The sequence below is a fragment of the Ciconia boyciana genome, chromosome 7 (genome assembly GCF_034638445.1).
Source record: "Ciconia boyciana chromosome 7, ASM3463844v1, whole genome shotgun sequence".
Classification (NCBI taxonomy): domain Eukaryota; kingdom Metazoa; phylum Chordata; class Aves; order Ciconiiformes; family Ciconiidae; genus Ciconia; species Ciconia boyciana.
In genome coordinates, this window is record NC_132940.1 from 62482535 (window position 1) to 62502541 (window position 20007).

The 20007-nt window shown below is 41.4% G+C and overlaps 1 protein-coding gene across 1 annotated transcript in view; it reads right to left on the reverse strand.

Annotated features, from left to right (window-relative positions):
- Nucleotides 1–6117: 6117 nt before the first annotated feature.
- Nucleotides 6118–20007, reverse strand: part of LOC140654303 (uncharacterized) — a 205677-nt gene continuing 191787 nt past the window's right edge. Inside the window, exons 31-38 of the mRNA XM_072867465.1 lie at nucleotides 15473–15601; nucleotides 14481–14606; nucleotides 13478–13606; nucleotides 11104–11232; nucleotides 10650–10778; nucleotides 9861–9986; nucleotides 7287–7415; nucleotides 6118–6237 (exon numbers count right to left, since the gene is read on the reverse strand). Of these exons, the coding sequence (XP_072723566.1) occupies nucleotides 6158–6237; nucleotides 7287–7415; nucleotides 9861–9986; nucleotides 10650–10778; nucleotides 11104–11232; nucleotides 13478–13606; nucleotides 14481–14606; nucleotides 15473–15601 (977 nt within the window). The 3' untranslated portion in view covers nucleotides 6118–6157. The remainder of the gene's footprint in view (nucleotides 6238–7286; nucleotides 7416–9860; nucleotides 9987–10649; nucleotides 10779–11103; nucleotides 11233–13477; nucleotides 13607–14480; nucleotides 14607–15472; nucleotides 15602–20007) is intronic.

Genomic DNA, 20007 nt, shown 5'->3' on the forward strand with positions numbered 1-20007 from the left:
CATATATAAAACAACACAACTGAGTTGTATTTTTTTTTAACTACCATGCTTGAAGAAATCAACAGAGCAGTGCCTTATCATACAGAACTTCTAAGTAATTTTTAAATCATTTACGGACTTTGGACAGGTTTTTTTACTGTGTGCATACAGAATGTGCTATTAACACCCTGTGAACTTTTAGTGCTGACTAAAATAAGAGATAAACAGTGCTGGCTACAGAGTGGTTTAACAGTGTCTGAAGATGCCGAGGGGACCATACCATGGAGGATTGCTTCCTGGATCACGGTCACAAGATCGCTTTTATTCCCATGCCATATATCTATTGCAGGCATACATGAACTTCTCAAGTGCCGCAAATGGCTTTTCTAAAGGTTTAAGACATAGACCAATGCCAACTCTACACAGGTTGAGAATATTAACCCACCACGTCTACTTTTTGATCAGCTCTTAATGGCAATCATTCGGACTGAAAGGTTAGCGCAATAATGTCAACAATTTCTTTGAACGGTTTAAATATTGCTTCTAATAAAGAAATTATTGAGTAAATTGCAATGATTATAGAGCTATCTTGATAACATATGTTAAAAAGATGACAAACCAAATGAACTTAATTATTCTAATCCTTGTTGAAAACTGTATGAAAAACGAAGTAAATCACATATGACAAAGTCCTGCAGTACTACAGAGCTCAATTTAAAATGTTTGCTCTAAAGTTTAAAAATAAGCCCAAGCCTGTAGAGCTGTTCTCCCAGAAGTCAGCTAGCCATATCTGTCCACTTTTTCTCTGACAGCTTGATATACTGTCCCCCCTTTGTTACACATTTTGAATTCAATTTAGCATGCTACTTCCAATTAACCAGCACACACTTACTGCATTATTTGGCATTAAACAAGCACATGTGTTCCTTTAGCTCCTGCCAATGTGAGAAGACAATACCCCTAAGGTGAACGGGGCTATTTGTTCGGCAAGTATTAGGCTCTGGGAAGTGTCCAAGAAGGCTGATGGAAGCCCGCAGGTGTGCAGTTTCAAATGCCTTCAAAGTGCTTCATGCCCAAGTCTTCCAGAAATGTTACACTTCATAACCATCCTCTTCCAGCAAGATTTATGCTGTGTTTTGAATATTTCTAATACTCTGGAGTCTGAGTGCCAGAAACCTCTATTTATCAGGCTCAGTCACTGGACAAGTTGCTCTGGTCAGGGATCATATATAAACCCATTTATGTATAGGCCATTATTTATTCTATACAAACTACTAAAAGCAGGTGTGATTTCAGGGTGTTTGCTGTGAATGTGAATTAGTTTAACAGAGTAAAGTTTCATCCACGACATAAGCCTATTGCTTCAAGGCTATCAATAAGGAGAAAACAGGAACAAGTTTTAATGATATGTATATAAAAAAATGAGCATCCTTTCACTATGATACATGTACAACAGAAAGTACGGTACAGTTTGGAGATACATTCCACATATTCTTTGAAGAGGGGTTACAAATTCACAAAGACATAACATTGCTATGCAAGTGCTTATTAAAAGCAATAAAAAGAACAGAATAAACAATTTATGCTCCACAAGTCTCCGATTCGGTGTTTACCACTGGAAATTGCTTTACACAGTGTTAGAATTTAAAGCTTTGACCCCGCAAAAGAATTACTGGGCACGGTCGCAGCTCACGCACAGAGCTGCTGCAGTCAGCCACAGGTCAACGTGCAGGAAAAGTCCTTCAAGAACTGGGGACTGAGAAGGTTTCTGGCCTAACTATTAAAAAAAATTAACACGGGGATGGGAGGATGGAGGTTTCTTGGTCCACCAGTTTTCTCAAGGACCCTCCTAAGCTTTTCTTTGCTCTGATAAGAAGCTAAACTCTTAACAGAAATGTTATTTGTCACTGTTAGATCAACAGTATGAAGCCATGATGGCTCCAAAATGTGTCTTTGGCTCTTCTGGGAAGGACATAAAGGTATAATTTCCATGTTTGTCCCGTTGGCAACTCCAGATGCTCTGATGGTTATTACTTACACAAACAGAAATCTGCAGCCAATCAAAATAATATGGTTGGCAAGAAATCTGGGCAAACTTTAATAGCTACGGTTCTTCAACATAAAAAGGATAAAAGTAGAATAATAATTTTTGGCAGGGGAAGTGGGGAATTTTTAAAATTCTGATTGTTTTCCTATGAGGATAGTGTCATAAATACTGAAGTCTAACTTAAAACATGTTCTGGTTTCATGAATTCACATTGAGTAAGATTCTGCTGGACTCACTGAGTTACACTCAACTCATTTCCACTCTTCTTAAAATGAAGTTACCTGGAATACACGACAAGGTAAGAGAGTGGGATTTGGCACAGAAACTGCATGGTCGAAATAATTTAAATGGCTTTCTGAAAGGAGTTATCTGTGCATGCAAGTGTGTTACAGTGGAATACACAGAGCGCTCTTTTCAAGAAAGCATAATTAACTTCAGCCTTCTGGGAAATGGAGAGCCAAGAAAGGCATTTACCAAGTGGAAGATGGACATAAATTTAAATATGAGACCCATTTTCACTGAAGTTTTCACTTTCATTTTCAACAAGCTCCAGTGTTACATTCAGCCTGACAGTATCAGCCTGACAGTTTTTCACTGGAATCTGATGAAGCAAGTAAGCAGAGTTACATTATTTTAGTAGTAAATAAACTCACTTGCCACAAAATGAATCTATGGAAAAGCTGATTTAGTAGCTTTTCCATTAAAAAGTACATACTGTCTGATAAAGACTATTTTGTAGGCACAGAATTAGGTAAATTTGTTAATCTGAGGTAAGGAGCAGCAGCAAAACATATTAAAGACATCACAAGCAAGTAAACTTCCTTAATTAATAGCTAATGATGTAAAGTTTTGGCTCTTCTTCTAGAAAATTACATTCTGTAAACATTTTCCCTGCCTTGTGAAAAAAGTAAAAACCTTCACAAACAGAGAAGCAAGAAAAGACATTCAAAACTACCCCATCAAAAGTAATCTTTTAATGTTTTTGAAATATTTAATTTTGATTTTTTTACCTTTATACGATGGTACTTTGTTTTGGAACAAAGTCATATTAAGCCCCAAATCAGAATGATCTGTTTAATGGCACTGAAGTGAACGTCTTTCCCAAGGCAATAACATAAAGAAGCTAAGAAGTATTTTGAAGGAGGAATGAATAAAAAAGACTAGTGCATGTGAATAGTTTTGTATGAATTGGCATTTTCTGATTTAAAAAAAAAAAGTTTGCTGAAATATTTCCCAGGCAGATCTACTTGGGCCTCTAATTCATTGGCACAGGCTCAGTATCAGTCACTTAAAATATGTGTTTCATCATGTACTGAAAATTGTGACATTCTTTAAAAATACTTAATACAAAAATCTTTTATTTCTTCTATACTACATATTTACAATTCTATTATGAAGGCATTGTGGAAAATGTAAACAAGTATACACAGGTGTAAATAATATGGCTTGAGAAAGGCTTCCCCTTTGATTAGCTGCTTTAATCACATATCAGTATACAGAGATAAGAAAAAAAACAGTACATTTTATAAACTGCTGTCAAACAGCAAAATGTAAGTTCTTGAGTTTTATGCATTAGCTGCTGAGTAACCATACCAGACATCGGGCATCTTTCCCTAAACTGAGATGTCCGACTTACTGGAATGGGGCCGGTGGAAAGGCACCGAGGTAATCGGGGCTGATACAGTTGGGTCTGCGGGAGCAGGGTTTGCTCAGTCTTCAGAAGAGAAGACCAAAGGAATTATTGCTGTCTTCAACTACCCCATGGAGGCTGTAGACAAGATGAAGCCAAACACTTCTCAGAGATGCACACTCAAAGGATGAGAAGCAGCAGCCCAAAGTTGAAACAGGAAATTCTGATTAGAAACTAGGAAAAAAAAATTGTGAGCATGAAATTTTCCCTGGGACAGGGGCTCAAAGAGGTTGTGGGATCTCCACCCTTACAGATATTCAGGACTCAACTGGATGAATCTCCGAGCAACCCCATTTAACTTTGAAGTTGACCAAGCTTTGAAGAGAAGCCTAAACCTCCAGAGGTCACTTAGAATTTAACTTACTCTATGATTCTACGAAAGATCTTGAATACAATGCAATGCTTGCCTTACTATTGTAGTTCGGCTCTGCAGTAAATACATAGTTAAGATCAAAATATGTCAATTGCTTAACTTGGGTCGTTCTTCTCCAGCAGTTGCTAAGGTTATATCTAATTGTCTCACACGAGATCTACCTTATCAGTTCCAGTTCAGTGAAATTGCCCCAAATTCACATAATTGTAGGATCAGACCCAGGCCAGCACATCTCCAAAAGAACATTTAAAATGTCACAGCTGACAGTAAAGCCCTGCTGAGACCTACACGCTTCTGACTAGTTTTGGGACAACAACAATTTTGTCACATTTACGTCAAGTAAACTTTCCAGCGACGTTCATAGAGCTCTAAAGAAGAAATGACAAGGGATCAGCATCAGCCCCTGTGATTTTCTGGCTGAAAGCACGGTTGGTTAATTAATTCTGACACATTCACAAATATCTTTACTGTGTTTAGGATGACTTTCAATACCGATGAAGTGATGAATAACAACAGTAAGACTTCCATGAAGCTTGAAAAATACCTACCAAACCTGGATTGCTTCCAACAGATCACAGTTTGAATTAAAGTCCCAGGTGAGCAAGTGTCGCTTGCTTTGTACTGGCCAGTTAATGACTGCAGATGTGTTTAAGACCTGAGGTGAACCACGGGGTAAAACTGGTACTTCACCTACTCATCATCCAACTGCTAACAAACAACATATTCAAAAATCACAAGTTAGCATCAATTATCATCACTTTGTCTCTTCTAAGACAAAAACCTTCTCTTGCCGAGTTGCAATTCGTTATGGTGTGTGAATTGTGGCGTGAACACAAGACCTGGAACTGCCTGTACTACCGTGTCTACTGAGCCCATGGTCCTGACGCCCTTTCATAAGTGCACTTTTGATACAGTCAGACTCAAGAGGTTACTACGTAGATTTTGTAACGCCTAACCTAAAGAGAGGTATAAAGAGGCATTCTGAAATCTTTTAGTCTGGTTAACTCAGAATATTAAACTAGAGAACATTATTTCTTTATAATGACATAGTCCTATATTAAAGAACAACCTGTCTAAACAGACAAAATAGCACCACAATGTCTTTGTTCTATTGGGTGACCAACAGCAGCTGTTGAATGGTATCAGGACTTTTTAAAGCTGACTTAATCAAACTATTGTGCAGTAAAAGCACGTTATAATCCTTTATATAAAGAACACAGAGATTTATCTTTAACCATCTATCCTTGCTTACTGTCTGCTTTCTCCATCCAAGATAAAACCCTTTTCTGTGTTAGAAGGTACTGTTTGATGAGGACTGCTCCACAGTTTGACTTGACAAGCCACTGAGAAACTCAACTGACAAGATGGGAGAATGCAGAGAGCCAGAAGAGTCTGACAGATGACACCATGCTCTTTGGAAGACGGATTCAGACGTAAGCCAGATATAGATGGAGACCTTCCAATCAGTCACTCCACACTAGAAATGCGGTACATATTCTTAAATTAATTAACAGCTTATTGAGGACTGTGGTGGATTCTTCTTCAGTTGCAAGTTTAAAATTAGACTGAATGCTTTTCTAGAACACGCAATGTTATTCAAAGAGGAATTAATTTGGTGAATCCCACTAGTTTCTGTGCAATGTGATTTTGCGGTGAATCCATATTGGCTTCATAACACTCATTAAACTTCACGCTGGTTGTCAAGCGGTTTTAGAAAGTCACTTATATGTGGTGTGGCTCACTGCACGTTGATATGTCACATACTGCTTATCCTGATACTTTTTGGAGCTGGTCTTATTAAAAACATGTCCAAGCTTTCAAACAATGAATTATATTATATATCAAAAAGAATGTCCAGAGCAGATTAATGGAGGGGTAAGAGGCTAGGAATAAATACATGAAACAGATTCAAATTTTTAAAAGGATCCAGCTACTAAATGGCCTCTGTAGTCTTCCATAAGAAGTGTGAATACTTCAGTACAATTCAAGCTGAATTGAATAGCTGTTTTCATATCCAAATTCAAATACCGTCTGTGCATATAAAACAGTTCATTTATTAGTCCAAATGTTACTGTTGTAGAGCTCTTGGAAAAATATTCCCTCTTTCTTGAGTTTGTTCTTCATCAAAAGGAAGCTTTGGAGGGCCACCTAGAGAATTAAGTAGAAACATGGTTTCAGGTCTATATAACATAATACTGAAATATTATATAGATTATACAATTTACACTTAAATAATTCAATAAATGGTACTCTTCAAAAGAAGGTAGAGGACTGAGTTACACTGGCCTCCTCACAGCAGCAGAGAGCAGGCAAAACAGTAAAAACACCTCTCAAACAGAAGGTTCTCGAAGTGTTTCCTAAACTAAATGCAAACTTGTATGGTATCACCATCAAGCCAGTTGTGATTAGACTACAAGTGGGAGGAAACTTTCACTCAGTACTATATCTCATTAAGAAGATAAATTATCTAAACAAAAAAAACCCAAAACCCCAAACCCTTTTGTGATAGTGTGATGAGTGCTTTAGCATGCTCACAAATTAATCCAAATCTATTTTCCAATGTTTTATCTACTTATCTGGCTTATCACACCTCACCATGCTCTTCAAAACCTGACACCTCTACAAACAGTAAGTGAACGTGACGGCATGCACAGCAAGTAAACCTCCTTATTCATCTTACAGAGGCTGTGGATATCAACTGTTTCAGGGCAAGATTTCATACTGGCAGGCATAGAAGAGTGTACCGCTCTCCGGCACAGCTGTGCTGGAGGCAGCCTCAGGAATCCTTGGGCAAGCTGTGCAAGATCTCCACAGCCTGCTCTGAGGGGAAACCACTGCACTGAGTCAGTTCAGCTTGGCCAAGACCTCACCACCACCTGGAACAACTCTTGGCATTTGCAGTGTCCCCTGGCATTTGCAACATCAGACTCCTGGACCCTTAGGAGAGCAGCACACACCAACACAACCCTTCCAAGCAAAGGTGCTGCTATTATGGGTTCTGAGTTTTTCACCAGAGGTGGAGATGCAGAACGGCTTCTGCCTCACACAGCCTGACGCAGAAGCTGTGGTGGCTACTGCTGAGCACCATGTTTGCGTGGTGGGTTGATACCCCTGTCCAAACGGCCCACTAACCACCACCATGGTCAATGCATGATTTCTTCTACTAAGAAAGTCTGCCCATCTCTGGCTTGTGTTACCTTCTTTGCAGGTTGGCCCCATCCACGTGGCTGGGCATATGCAGTTCCCGTTGTACGGATTGCACCGGGATTTGCTGGCACACTGGCATCGCAGGGAGCAGTCAGGGCCGTACTGGTCCGACCTGCAATCTGGAAGGACAGAAGTGTCTGGAAGAGGGTAAATGCTCCCTAGTAGTCTCCCTGTTCTCTGAGATGAGGAAGCTGCTTAGAAACCTGCATCTGTTAACATTAAAACACCACATTTTGGAAAGCCTTTTGGTCCTCAGGTTTCGTCTACTGCATGGTCTGCCCAAACCGTAGCCCAGCTGTCCTAAAGAAGTTCCCAGAATGGAAATCATTACTGGTGTAAAACCAGGGGTTGACAGCCCAACAGAAAAGATCTTGGGATTTGCTCAGGAAAGTTACTGTCAGCATCCTGGATCCACACTATCTCCTGCAGCATTCCGCTGCACGGCTTGGCTGTCAGCGTGCGCCAGCAAAGAGCCTTCACTCAAAGAATGTGAAATCGAAAATTAATCCATTTTATATATACACTCATGCCTTACTCCGATTGCACAATTCTGCTGCCTCCTGGCAAATTAATCTCACAAAACGTCTCACTCCCAAATACAAATACATTTCATACCTAGGCTGACAAATTCTCATTGCAATTTTTTTACGCAGTCAGAATAAAGGCATGAAGGAAAAGTTAGCAGCGAGTCACAAGGCAGGGTGCTAAATACGCTGTAAGCAATAGCCCTCTCTCCCTCACCTCGCTAGAAAATACTGTAAATAATCAAGGCCCTCGCTTTCTCACACAGGCACCATTAGGTAAATAAAAGTGCTGCTGAGCCCTGCATCAGCTGCAGCCCCAACATGTGGGAGAACTCCCCCCGTGTGCTCAGAGCTTGGCCTTTTCAATTAAGAAATGTTATGAGAAAAGGTCTCCTCGAACACCTCTGGACCTGATTTTAATTTATGTAATACCACATTTTCATGTTAATAACAGTGTGTATTTAAGACATCTGTTTGAAAGTCTGCAATGTTAATTTGCTACAGAAAAAGAGCGCCCATAAAAGTCTGTTATATTCTCTCTCTTTTTTTTTTTTTAATTAACATTTTGCCTGTTTAATGGGTGCTTTACCAGAGTTCAAATTAAAATCAGGCCTTTTATCTTTATGGCCGCTGCACAGTCACAGCTGCTCACAGTTATATCACAGATGAACTGAGCCTAATTGAAAATAAAAATGCAAATAAAACCTACCCCATAGCAGCTTTTCATGGACAGGGGCTACCCGAGCTGATTTAAGAAAAATAAAAATGACTCCTAGAGTTTGCAAGAAGCAAAACCTCAGTTCACATTTTTGGTGCTGAGCTTCCCCCTTGCGTTCCACTTCTGCCTAAAATTTCGCTGGAAAGGCCTCCGGATGCCCAGTGCCGTGCCGGCTGGGGGGCTGCTGTCCCCCGCCAGATCAGTGCCTGCCGACTGGACGGCTTCGATTTCTGACCACAGGACAGCGTGGAGAGGGAAGCAAATCATTTTCCATTTTCATTTTGCAGGTTGCACTAGCACTTAAGCTCCCAGCAATTACTTTGCATTAATAACAGGCTGTTTAAAGCTGTTTCCTGCCCTATCCTAGAACAAAAAGAGAAATAATATTCCCCCACTGTGATTCTGGGGCTCAGGAGGATTATGGGTCCTGGTGTGAACCTCCAATATCAGCACATGGACGTCCATTCCTTTTATCTTGTTTGCCACAACGCTGGGATCACAAATCTCTTCTTACACTTGTTTAAACCCATGCAATTCCTTTTACGCCAGTGATAACCCTAAATTTTTTCCGGCATAACTGTGATCAGGGTCTGGCTCAAGAACCTGGCCTGTCACTGCTGCCTCTCAACCCTGCAACCTCCTCATCAGGGTACAGTGATGGGATTGGTTTTCCCTACAGGAGGATTTTCCCACCTATTTTTATACCCTTGTTACAAAATAATTCTGCTCTCGTGGGCCAACCGTTTCCCAAGCACACAGCCCAAGTGCCTGTGCTGCAAACGAGGGAATTTTATTTGGATTAAATGTTCCTGGAGTACTGCTGAACCCCAGAGGCAGGCATAGCTGCTGCAGCTCCGCTACCCCCATCTGCAGGGATTCCGCCCTGCTTCCTGGGGAAGCAAACCCGCAGCGGGACTTACTTTTGCACTGGTCTGAAAAGGCTCACAAATGTCCGTGTGACAAAACACACGGCAATCGGATCCCTTGTGCCCATTTGCACCCTCTGGAGTCTTCCCAACTCAGCTGTAAAACTGTGAGCTGCTTGGTATATTCTTCACCAGTGCACGTTCTCCAGAACTCAGGGCAAATGACATTTTCCAGCTGACCCATAAACAGTTTTCCTATCACTGCATCAATTTAAATATTGATTAAATCAAGAGGTACAGCCTGTTGATAAAGCTGTTGATAACCCGAAACAGTAATTTGCTACAAACAATGTGTTCTTGAACACCGGCAAACATCCTTTCAGAGTTACGCTTACACCAACAGGTCATATTGTTTTAACTATACATAGCCCAGCCTTCAGAAAATATTACCCTTACCAATGTCACATTTGTCTCCAGTCTTCCCAGGTGGGCAAAGGCACTTCCCAGTCTCTGGATCACAAGGAGCTCCTCCGCAGTCGCACTGGTGCCGGCACCTCTCTCCAAACCAGCCCCTGTTGCAGCCTGACAGCAAGAGAGCTTTTTTAGACGCACATTGGAATGGCAAGACGCACATTAGGCCAGAGTTCTTCCAAGATGTCTCAGAGGAAAGCTCATAAACTCTCCACTGAAGCTAGCGTAAATGCCAAGTTTAATGAAGAATCGAACATAGTGGAATAGGCATAATATTTATATGAACTCTCTTTATGCTGGGTTTGTCTAATCTAACCTATCAAAGGTATCTGTAAATCTGTCCCAGAAATGTAACTGGCACTTATTTTAATTTTCAATTAGAACTCTCTAGAAGATCATTCCATAACACTCAACAGGTCTGACATGCACCTATTTAATAATCTTATTTGGAGTTTTAGAAGCAAATTTAAAATCAGTAAAAAGAACTTATATTTAATAAACGACATGTGGAACTCATTGCTGCAAGACATCATGGAGACCAGGACTTTCACCGTATTAATTGGAACCAGATTAGTTAATTTATAAGGAAATGAGAACACCCAGCTATATAACAGGTAAACAAGCCCAAATCTAGTGTTTCAGGATATTCATAAAGCTCAAAATATGAAAGAAGTTGGTCTCAACAAGCAAACATTTGAGTAATGACATGGGTTTTCTGAGTTTTATTTTGGTTTTTTTGTTTGTTTTTCTTTTACATCAGAGGGGTACACGTACCTTTCTCACAGTAGACACCTTGATAACCCAAAGGACAAATGCACTGTCCTGTCACTGCATCGCAGCTCGCTCCATTTTTACAGGCACATGCATGAAGACAGTTTAGCCCATAAAATCCAATGGGACACCCTGAAAAATGAAAGTATCAAATGAGGAAGGTTTATGAAGTAAAACATACATCCCTTTAAAACCCTCTGTATTCTCAGCTACATTCCCTGGGAGCCAACAAAAATGGTATTTACCATTAACTCTAATAATGCCACGTGCTTCTAAACTTGTACCACCCCAGCATCAGAGGTATGCAAGTTACTCAGATCTGGAAGCAGCCGGGTGATCTGGGACACCCCAAAAATTTTAACTGAACTGGCGAGGTGTTTACGTGACGACTCTGAAGACCCACATCCCCTTACTGTTGGAAAACAGCACCCGGGCTGCCCAGGGTGCCTGCACTTACTGTGCTCACAGGAGTGGCCGTAGTAGCCCTCGGGGCAGCGGCAGCAGCCCGTGAACCTGTCGCAGGTGCCATTGTGCTGGCACGAGCAGTCCAAGCTGCAGCCGGACCCATACGTCCCTGGGAGACATTCTGCTGGCAGGACATGGGCAGAAAAACAGACAAACAAACAACCAACAAATCACTGACCTCACCCAGAAAAGCTCTTCTATGATAGTTGGTATAGCTGAGATATGATGCCCATACTTGCAGACCCGAGGAGAACGTTTGCTATGAAGACACAGCATTTCTGCACGACTGTGATGCATTTACATATTGCAATGAGAAATCTTTATATTATATAGATGTTTGAACAGCTTTTTATAGCCTACCTTTTTAAATTTGTCTCTTTATGTAGTCAATGTTGAACCCACACCATGTGTTATAAAGCCACACAGTAAATGGCATAAATGGTATCTTCTATTTTTTTTATATCTACAGCAATATTTTCTTTTAGGCACTTAGGAAGTGTGAAAGAAAACACATAGCTTTTCCTCCTCTGTGTTATCATTGGAGTTCACACTATTCCAATTCCTAATAAAACCGTGAGGATCTCTTTTTCACACATAGCAACAGACTTTCCATGTATAATGAGATATCTGCTTTTACAGAACTAAACACGTCTCAAATTACTGAAAGCCAAGTCATGCAAAAGTGACTGTGCCAATATCATTAACCTAGGCATCATTTCTGCGTAAGTTAACTTCCCACTGCTGTGATAATTTGAATCTGGGCAGACCAACTTCAATGAGTGTGGCCGTCCAACTAATCAGATTCGTAACTCTGCAAATGTCAGACAAGATCTTTCAAGAACATCATATCTAATCACTACAAAAAGGATGCCTGATTAGCTGTCTTTGATTTCCAGTCAAAGCACACTCAAAACCACACTGCTGTGGAAGTCAAGACTCAAAGTGCCAATAACTTGGCTATCTCTGTCAAAAGATAAACAGCAAAGCCCTTTCTAGTCATATAATATACAGTCCTTTATGCGCTGTGTGCCTGTCTACCCCCATGCTTGATACCAGCGATGTTTTATCTAAGCACATCTATAAGATACAGCCACGATCCACCACTCCACGTGGTGACACCTGCATGACCCTACTGAGGCTTTGCAACCCAAATGCAACCTATGGGTGGTCACAGAGATTTCAAGGAACAGAGAAATAAAGATGAACACAGCTGGCCTACGCAACGTGAAGTTAGCCAGTTATTGGTAAACTGCACTTTTTTGGGGGGAGGTATTTCAGCACCTGCCCACAATGGTATTCATGTTGTGAGCGGCTCCATGTAGTTAGCATCTTTCCTTTTCTCCCTGCTCCTTCTCTGCACGCACGCATGCATGAAGAAGGTCTCTGAGTCTTCTCAGGTGCAAAGTGAAAGAATTGCATTGAAGAATTCTGCTAGAAAGTATCATTTCTATATGACACTTTTATATAGGGACACTCCCCTATAATGACCAGTTCTTGGTAAAGATATGTGTGGAGTTCGAGGTGGATATTCTACAGATGTCAGGGACAGAAAGGCTGTAAATGAGGGCCCAGGAGAGTGTTGGAAAGATCACACCATGGCAGTTATGATGTAACGATGACATTTGTCTTGAACGTGAACTCAGAACTATTTATTTGACATCATACCAGTAAACGCATGGTTTCCTGAACATTTAAGTCTGTAACTATAGAGATATCTTTTATCTGGAGAGAGAAATGGGAACACAGAAATGCAGAAGGACTTTGGGGAGATGGACAGAAAGACGTGGAAAAACTCTACTCTGGGCTGGCAGGAGGGTTTCTGGAGTGAAAACTGAGCTTAGCGTGCTTTGTTTTGTGTAAGGGAGAGCTGTCATGCAGAAGAGTAAGGACGAAATAGCAAGACAATCTCAATTGCTTTGGACAGATGTGGTCAGAACTGTACTAGCAGGGAAGTCAATACATGGGAAGTTCAACTGCAGCCCAGTGTCAAAGGGAAGAGAGTAACAAGAGACAACGTGACAAAAGGAGGGGGATGCGGGCTTCTGCTGGCCTCAGAGGAGAACATGAAAGAAGATACAAAGCAATGTTCCCATGAACAAAAGAACACAAAAGTTGGACAGGAGAAGTAGTAAGAGTTCATGCAAAGGAATTTATGAGAATTACAGAGCAGGACTCATGAGGAAACTGTCTCTGAAAAAAGACCTAAAGCTCTAACTAGGGTTAGTTCTGCGTGAGAGAAGCTACACAGACGAATGCAGCTGGGAGAGAGTCTACTTAAGCAAAACTTGTCCCCTTTTGTGGGTCTGCAGACACTGCAAAGCCCTGCTTGAATGTACACATTCACTATCATCAAAGCAGACAATTACCTTTCTCACACGACCTTCCTGTCCAGCCGAGCCCGCAGGTGCAGTTGCCATCCACATGGTCACAGATACCACCGTTCTGACAGGTACATGTCAGGTGGCAGTTGGGGCCATATTGTCCCTGGGGACACACTACAGAGAATTAACAAAGTTTGAAAAAAAAATAAATTAGCATCCCAAAAAAGGATGAAGGTGATAGGGAATAAATACAAACACATGCTCCCCATGGAGTATGCCTGGTGTCTTCCAAGGGTTGTGGAACACTCTATTCCATGCTTATGAAACACTGGCACAGGTTGCCCAGAGAGGTGGTAGATGCCCCATCCCTGGAAACATTCAAGGTCAGGTTGGACGGGGCTCTGAGCGACCTGATCTAATGGAAAATGTCCCTGCTCATTGCCAGGGGGGTTGGACTAGATGACCTTTACAGGTCCCCTCCAACCCAAACCATTCTATGATTCTATGATTCTCACTAGCAGTTTCATCCAACCACTCTCTGCCTCACCATATCTCTTCGCTTGGCTTCACTCCACATTTGCTCCTCTTGCTCTCCTCCCTTTGTCCCATCTCTCAACTCCTTCTCTTCAGCAAATCCTCTCCCTTCACTTTTTCAGTTCAAGTAATTTACTTCTGAATTTAGTCCCAACCACCCCCAGCACCCTCACACCGCTCATGTTGTGTGATACAAACCACCCTTTTCCCCATCTTTACGTGCTGTTTGGACTGCAGTCTCTGAAAACAGCGACTTTAGCTTTGTGGCGAAGCCAGTGCAATGGTACCAAGTGTGGTGGAGCAAAGCAGGGAGATGTGGGCAGGAGATGGGGGTAGGATAAAGGCAGGGTGACGGAGCGGAGAGGGACAGGGGCCGAGTACAGCAAACTGCAATGTTATCAAGCAAAGGCACTGGGAAAGACAGCCATAAACAATGTTTGTCGCTGAGTTTTATTTGCTGTTTTTTTCAGTATGTGCCCAACTGACGAGATGGCCATGGGTCCCGCTTTGTTACCTTGCTGACATCTGGGTCCCGTTTGGCCGGGAGGACAGGTACACTTGCCAGTCTGTGGGTCACACTGACCTTTACCACATGCACAGAACAGGGTGCAGTCCTTCCCATATCGGTTTTCAGGGCAAGCTGAAGGAAACAGTCTTTTGTTAAACACCCTGGGTATCCAATGCCAGTTTTCTTTTTTAACAGAGGCAGGATCCTACAGGTAGAGTTGGCTTCATTTTTATTCCACCTACTGTGCTTCAAAGCAACGACTATGAAACCAAAACCCATCCAAAGACATGACTGCTTCTTCCTCTGAAACTTTACTTGAGGTTATGAATATAATCCACAGTTTCACATGGAACATTTAGTAGGTTTCCTACCAAAAAGGTGAGCGTACAACTGAAATATCAGATGCTCATCCTTCCAGCTAAAGACATCTTTCTTTCCTTAATATTGACGCTGTCCTATGCTGAAGAGCAAAGATAGAGGCTACTAACCATTATAGCATTGTGAATAAGCTGAAGAGAACTTCATAGAGATCATAGCTTTGGAAATAGCACAGGAATTCAGCCACACAATTTAGCTCAGAAACAGAGAAGTAAGAGTAGGGTTGCCATGGAGCCTTTACCAGTTTTGCCATGACAAAACTTGATCTTTTTCCCATTTATTGAAACTAATGGCACCATAGTGCGAAGCAAAATATTGAGATAATTTCTCAACCTAGAAATTTTGGACAGGAAGAAGAAACTTGAGCAGTTCATGCTGAGCTGGCTCTAGAAATAAACTTGGGCAAGCAGGTTGTAATCCTGGGATGAGTGTTCTTGCTTCTATGCATGCAGAAGAGAGGGAAAATATTTTGCAAGAGATTTTTTACAAAGCTGGAATCCTGATTTACAATTCAAGGAGGAGGTAGCTGGGATCTGTCTGTTTTTCTGCTGACAAGCTCTTAATGCAGATTATTCTCTCTGCTGTTTTTTGAAAGAAGTAGAACATGAATGTTGGCTTACTTTTACTACAGTCGGCTCCAATGAAACCAGGCATGCAATCACAAGTTCCCGATGCAGGGTCGCAATGGCCTCCATTCATGCACTTACAGGGTTTTTGGCAGTTTGAGCCATAAGTACCTTTTGGACACCCTGTTTTAAAAGAACAAAATAGCAATTAGGTTTTGTTGCTACTGGGCCCATTGCATTTCATGTCATAAGCATTTTGTTGCTTTCAACCAAAACTAGATTTTCATTTTCTAACTCTATTCACTTCTAGAGGGCCAAGAGTAGGCATTGACAAGCAGATGGCTGCCTCGGGCAATGCACTCCTTGGGGCAGCAAGACAGCGCTGACTTGCAGCGTCAAACCCCTGGAGAGCCGCACCGACTGCTGCCGTCGAGCCTGCTCCTCCCATTCCTCATACGTGAGGGTAGCAAGAAAAGCAAGCCCAGTTCTTCAGAGGTTTTCCTCCTGGATTTCTATTCCAAATCGACCTGTCCCCTCTTTCCCTCCCATGGCAGAGATGGAGAGATGGGGCCTTGGTCCCTCTTCCTTTGGGCAGCAACAGCCTGGTTTGATTGTGATGGTGAGAAGCCGTGAGCTATCTCTGCCTCTTCTAGCGGTCGTTTTAACGGACCAGTTACAGATAGTAGGGCAGGTCTCATCTTTTAAAAATGTTTAAGTTGAAGAAAGTTTGTTTCCTGTATAAACTCCTCTCTCACTTCAAACTGGAGTTTGCATTGCCAGATGACACATCTAGTGGGCTGTGGATGGAAGACATGACAATAACACGACATTTCAGGAGACACCTCAGAAGACAGATACAGGAGAGGGATGCTTTAAATACAAAGTCAGAAAATTCCCTGAGGAAAAAAAAAAGCAGCTGTATTTTGTAATAACTAGAAGAAATATTAGACCTGGATGAATTGCTGAGCCAGTGTCACATGGCAACAAGCTGTCCATGAAGAGGTTTTTCAGGTGGTAGCGAGTATTTCTGGTTTCTTTTTGGGCAGCTAATGTTGAAGGAGCACTGGATACTAGATCAGGAAGACATGAATGCATCTGCCATGCTTAGCTCATGTCTTCAAGAGACTCTTTAGAGTGATGGAGGTTGGACCTGAGGAAAAGAGCTGGGCAGAGCTGCTAGGCACCTGCCTCCAGCGTGCCACCACTGAACTCTGGAGATGCAGGCTATTATCCCAATTTTCCAGTGTACTGGAAGAAGGAAAAGCCGGTGCTTTTAGAGCAACATGTTCATCATTCAACAGTTACTAGTGCTACTGCCTGTACATGTCATTTCTTTGCTCCTTCTTTCCTTCTCTTCCCCCAGCAAAAGGAAAGCCTATGGCTACTTTGGAAATCTGGTTGAATATATATTTGCACCGGTCTCCAAGCAACAGATCACTTGCAATCTGTGCATAACTAACTTCATATCTTTTATTTCTTTTCTGAAGGCATGAAAGCATGGTCTGAGAGGCTGGAGAAACCTCTGGATTTTTTGAACTATCCACCAGAAAGAGAGAAGCTTATGGTGAAGCTTTAAAGGGATGCCTTTTAAAATAAAACTGAAAATTGGCTTCTGCTCAAATCAGGATAGCAGATCATCAGGACTAAACAGATACACACTTTTATAACACGCAGATACTCTCCCCAGCCCTTCTCAACCATGGCTTCTTCTCAATGAATACTTCGTCATCAGTGCTTCCATCTGCCAGTACAGAAAATCTGTTTCATGTGCAAACCCTGGCATCAAGGAGTGAGCCCTGCAACATCTATTTCATTTCCACCAAGATATGAAGTTAAGGACACACCCAGATTCAATGATTTAATTGGATTCTAAGTGACTTTCTCTTTTCCTCCTCCCTTTCCTTTTGGTCATCATTTGGTTTTTCTCTTTTTTAATTCTGTTTCCCACACTCCCAAACAGAAGCTTTGCTTCTCCCTGGCAAAGCTTTCAGAGTTGTTCCTCCGCTCAAGAGCAGCAAGAGCTGTTCCATTACTGAAAGGGATGCAGTAATTCCCCCCTTACCAGTTTATTTACCCTTGCAGCACTGTATTTATTTTGGTTCAACAGGGAGCAGCACAAGCAGGGCAAACACATCAGCTGCAACATTCATGGGATTATTAACAAGGCCATCTCATCTGTTACTGCTTTGCAGGAGAACTTCTATGCAGATAGCTAGGGCAATTTACACCGTGTCCTGCCATTTAAGTAGGCTCTGCCTTTATAAAGAGGGTTAGCCTCTAACCAGCAATTATCTCATAAAGACATTTTCTAATTTAACAGTTTCCTGTGGATCTGACTTATGTTTTTTCTGAGCACAGCAGGAGCGGCAGCCAGATTTCTAACTCATTTCCTGATTTTTTCCTTCTGGTTTAGGTGGGTTTGCCATGACCAAGAGCTCCTAAATCTTTTCATACCAGCTGCATACACTTGGGCTTTTCTTACCAATGTTATTAATTGCATTGTCAAAAAAAATCACTTCTGAAGCATCCTGTTACCTACAGCTTGAAGGTGAAGCTGGTGAGGTCTTTCTGGCTCAGGGTTCACCCAGCCCAGTAAATGTCACAGAGATGTAGCATGGCTTTTTTTATCCGTTACAACACCACTTACTGCTTTTTATCCATAACTTCACTCGAGTAGATCTGCCCGTCCACTGAGTTATGGACAATTGATGGGAACCTTATTGCTAGCTTGTCTGCTTCCTCTGGATCCTGCCAAGAGACTGTTTCAGCTCTTCACTCCAAAATCTGAGAACATGAAAGCCTCATTGCTCTTGGCTCCTGGAAATTTGACTTCCCAGCCAACTACACCTTTTATAGATACTTTCTTGAACCTTTTTTCACAGTACTATAAATATAGCAATAGTTGCCAGAAACCGTTTCCAGCAGCATCCAACCACATGTTGACTGGACTGAAGCCCATTTCACGTCTTTGGGAGCGGCTCCCTATGCTGTTTTTAATATTATATCGAAAGCTTCTTCATCCTGGAGCAGCCCCAGTTCTCCCTGTAGTGAGGACAGCGGGAACACGGAGTATTCCCACCAAAGTCACACTAGCTATCCTTGGTTATCAGTCACTTCAGAATCAGGTCCACAACCTCTCACTCCACTGACCTAAACCTAAAAATAACACACTTAAACTGTTTTCCTTCCATTTTTGTGTCTGTCTATGCAATAGTCAGAGTGGCATAGGGGAGAACAGGAAAAAAACCCACATAGATGCAAGACAAATTTTCTCTCTCTGTGAACCTCCACCATTCCATTCTCCCTCCAGTAAACATTTAACAAAACTGTATTTATTAAGTGAGAATTTGCTGTGCAAGATACTGTGTATTTTTGGAATCTAAGAGAACACAGCACCCTGAATGATCATGCCTCATATGCTATAGGTTTAATCCTAGCTAGACAGGAGCCCATGGCAAAATCCCCTCTGCATGCAACGAAACACGGATTTCATTTCGTAAGTAATTTCTTTCGTATCAGAACTTCAGTGTAACTATTAATGTTTTAAATTTTAAAATTCAGAAGTAGAATCTTAAGGATCTAAGCAAGCTCGAGGACATTTACTATAATCTATAGAGATTTAGTACTATACCCACAGGTAATAACTACTGAAAGATTGCTACATAAAAGTAATAGGCTAACCATGATTAAGTCCTTTAAAACGATACTGTTAAATACTTGATCTCCACTACTGCTCTACTATAATATTTATTATAATCTAATGTATAATGGATCCAGATGGCTCTAGCCTAGATGTTGAAGGCTGGATTTCGATCTCACTTACAGTGAGAACTGACGTACAAAGGAGGACAGAATCAATCCTTGCATTTACATTTATATTTTAAAGAATAACTTGTGATGACATGATGGTAATACAAATGCCCATCTCTAAAATAAGCCTCTTTCCTATGTATTCCTACTTGAGGAATAAAGCACAGGTTTAACCCTTACTAGAGCCACACATATCACATTTTGTATCCAAACGGTCACCCAAAAAAGCAAGCGAACCAAACAGAGCCACGCTGGATTCCTAGGAAAGGAAAATCAGTGTTTGCCTTTCAAGTTGTTGTTTTTTTTTTAAATTAGACTATTACAAGCCATAGAGTAAAAACAAAATTAAAGTTGTAAATAAAAAGGTAATTAACTGTCTCCTTTTTTAGATACTTTGGTATATGTTTCTTATCAGTTGCCACATTCCACCAGAAACAACTTTACAGATGGTCTAAAATACCGGCATGAGGCATGCGGATCTGGGAATATTTTATATGATGGACCGTTTGGCCAATTGGCATTTTGTCCTCTACACTACTCACCATTTTTCAATCCAGAGTGATGATTTGTGTAATTTGATTGCTCCTCAGAAGGCCCTACAACTTAAGTGACTTTATGAATCACTTAGATTTATTGCCAATTGTAGCTTGTTGTTTTCTAATAACCATTTGTCCTTACTTGAGCACACAGAGATTTTGGGAAGTATTTTGGCCTAGGTATTTGGAAATGAAAGAGCTACACAATATCCAGGTGTAGCTGAAGATGAGAGGTGTAAATGT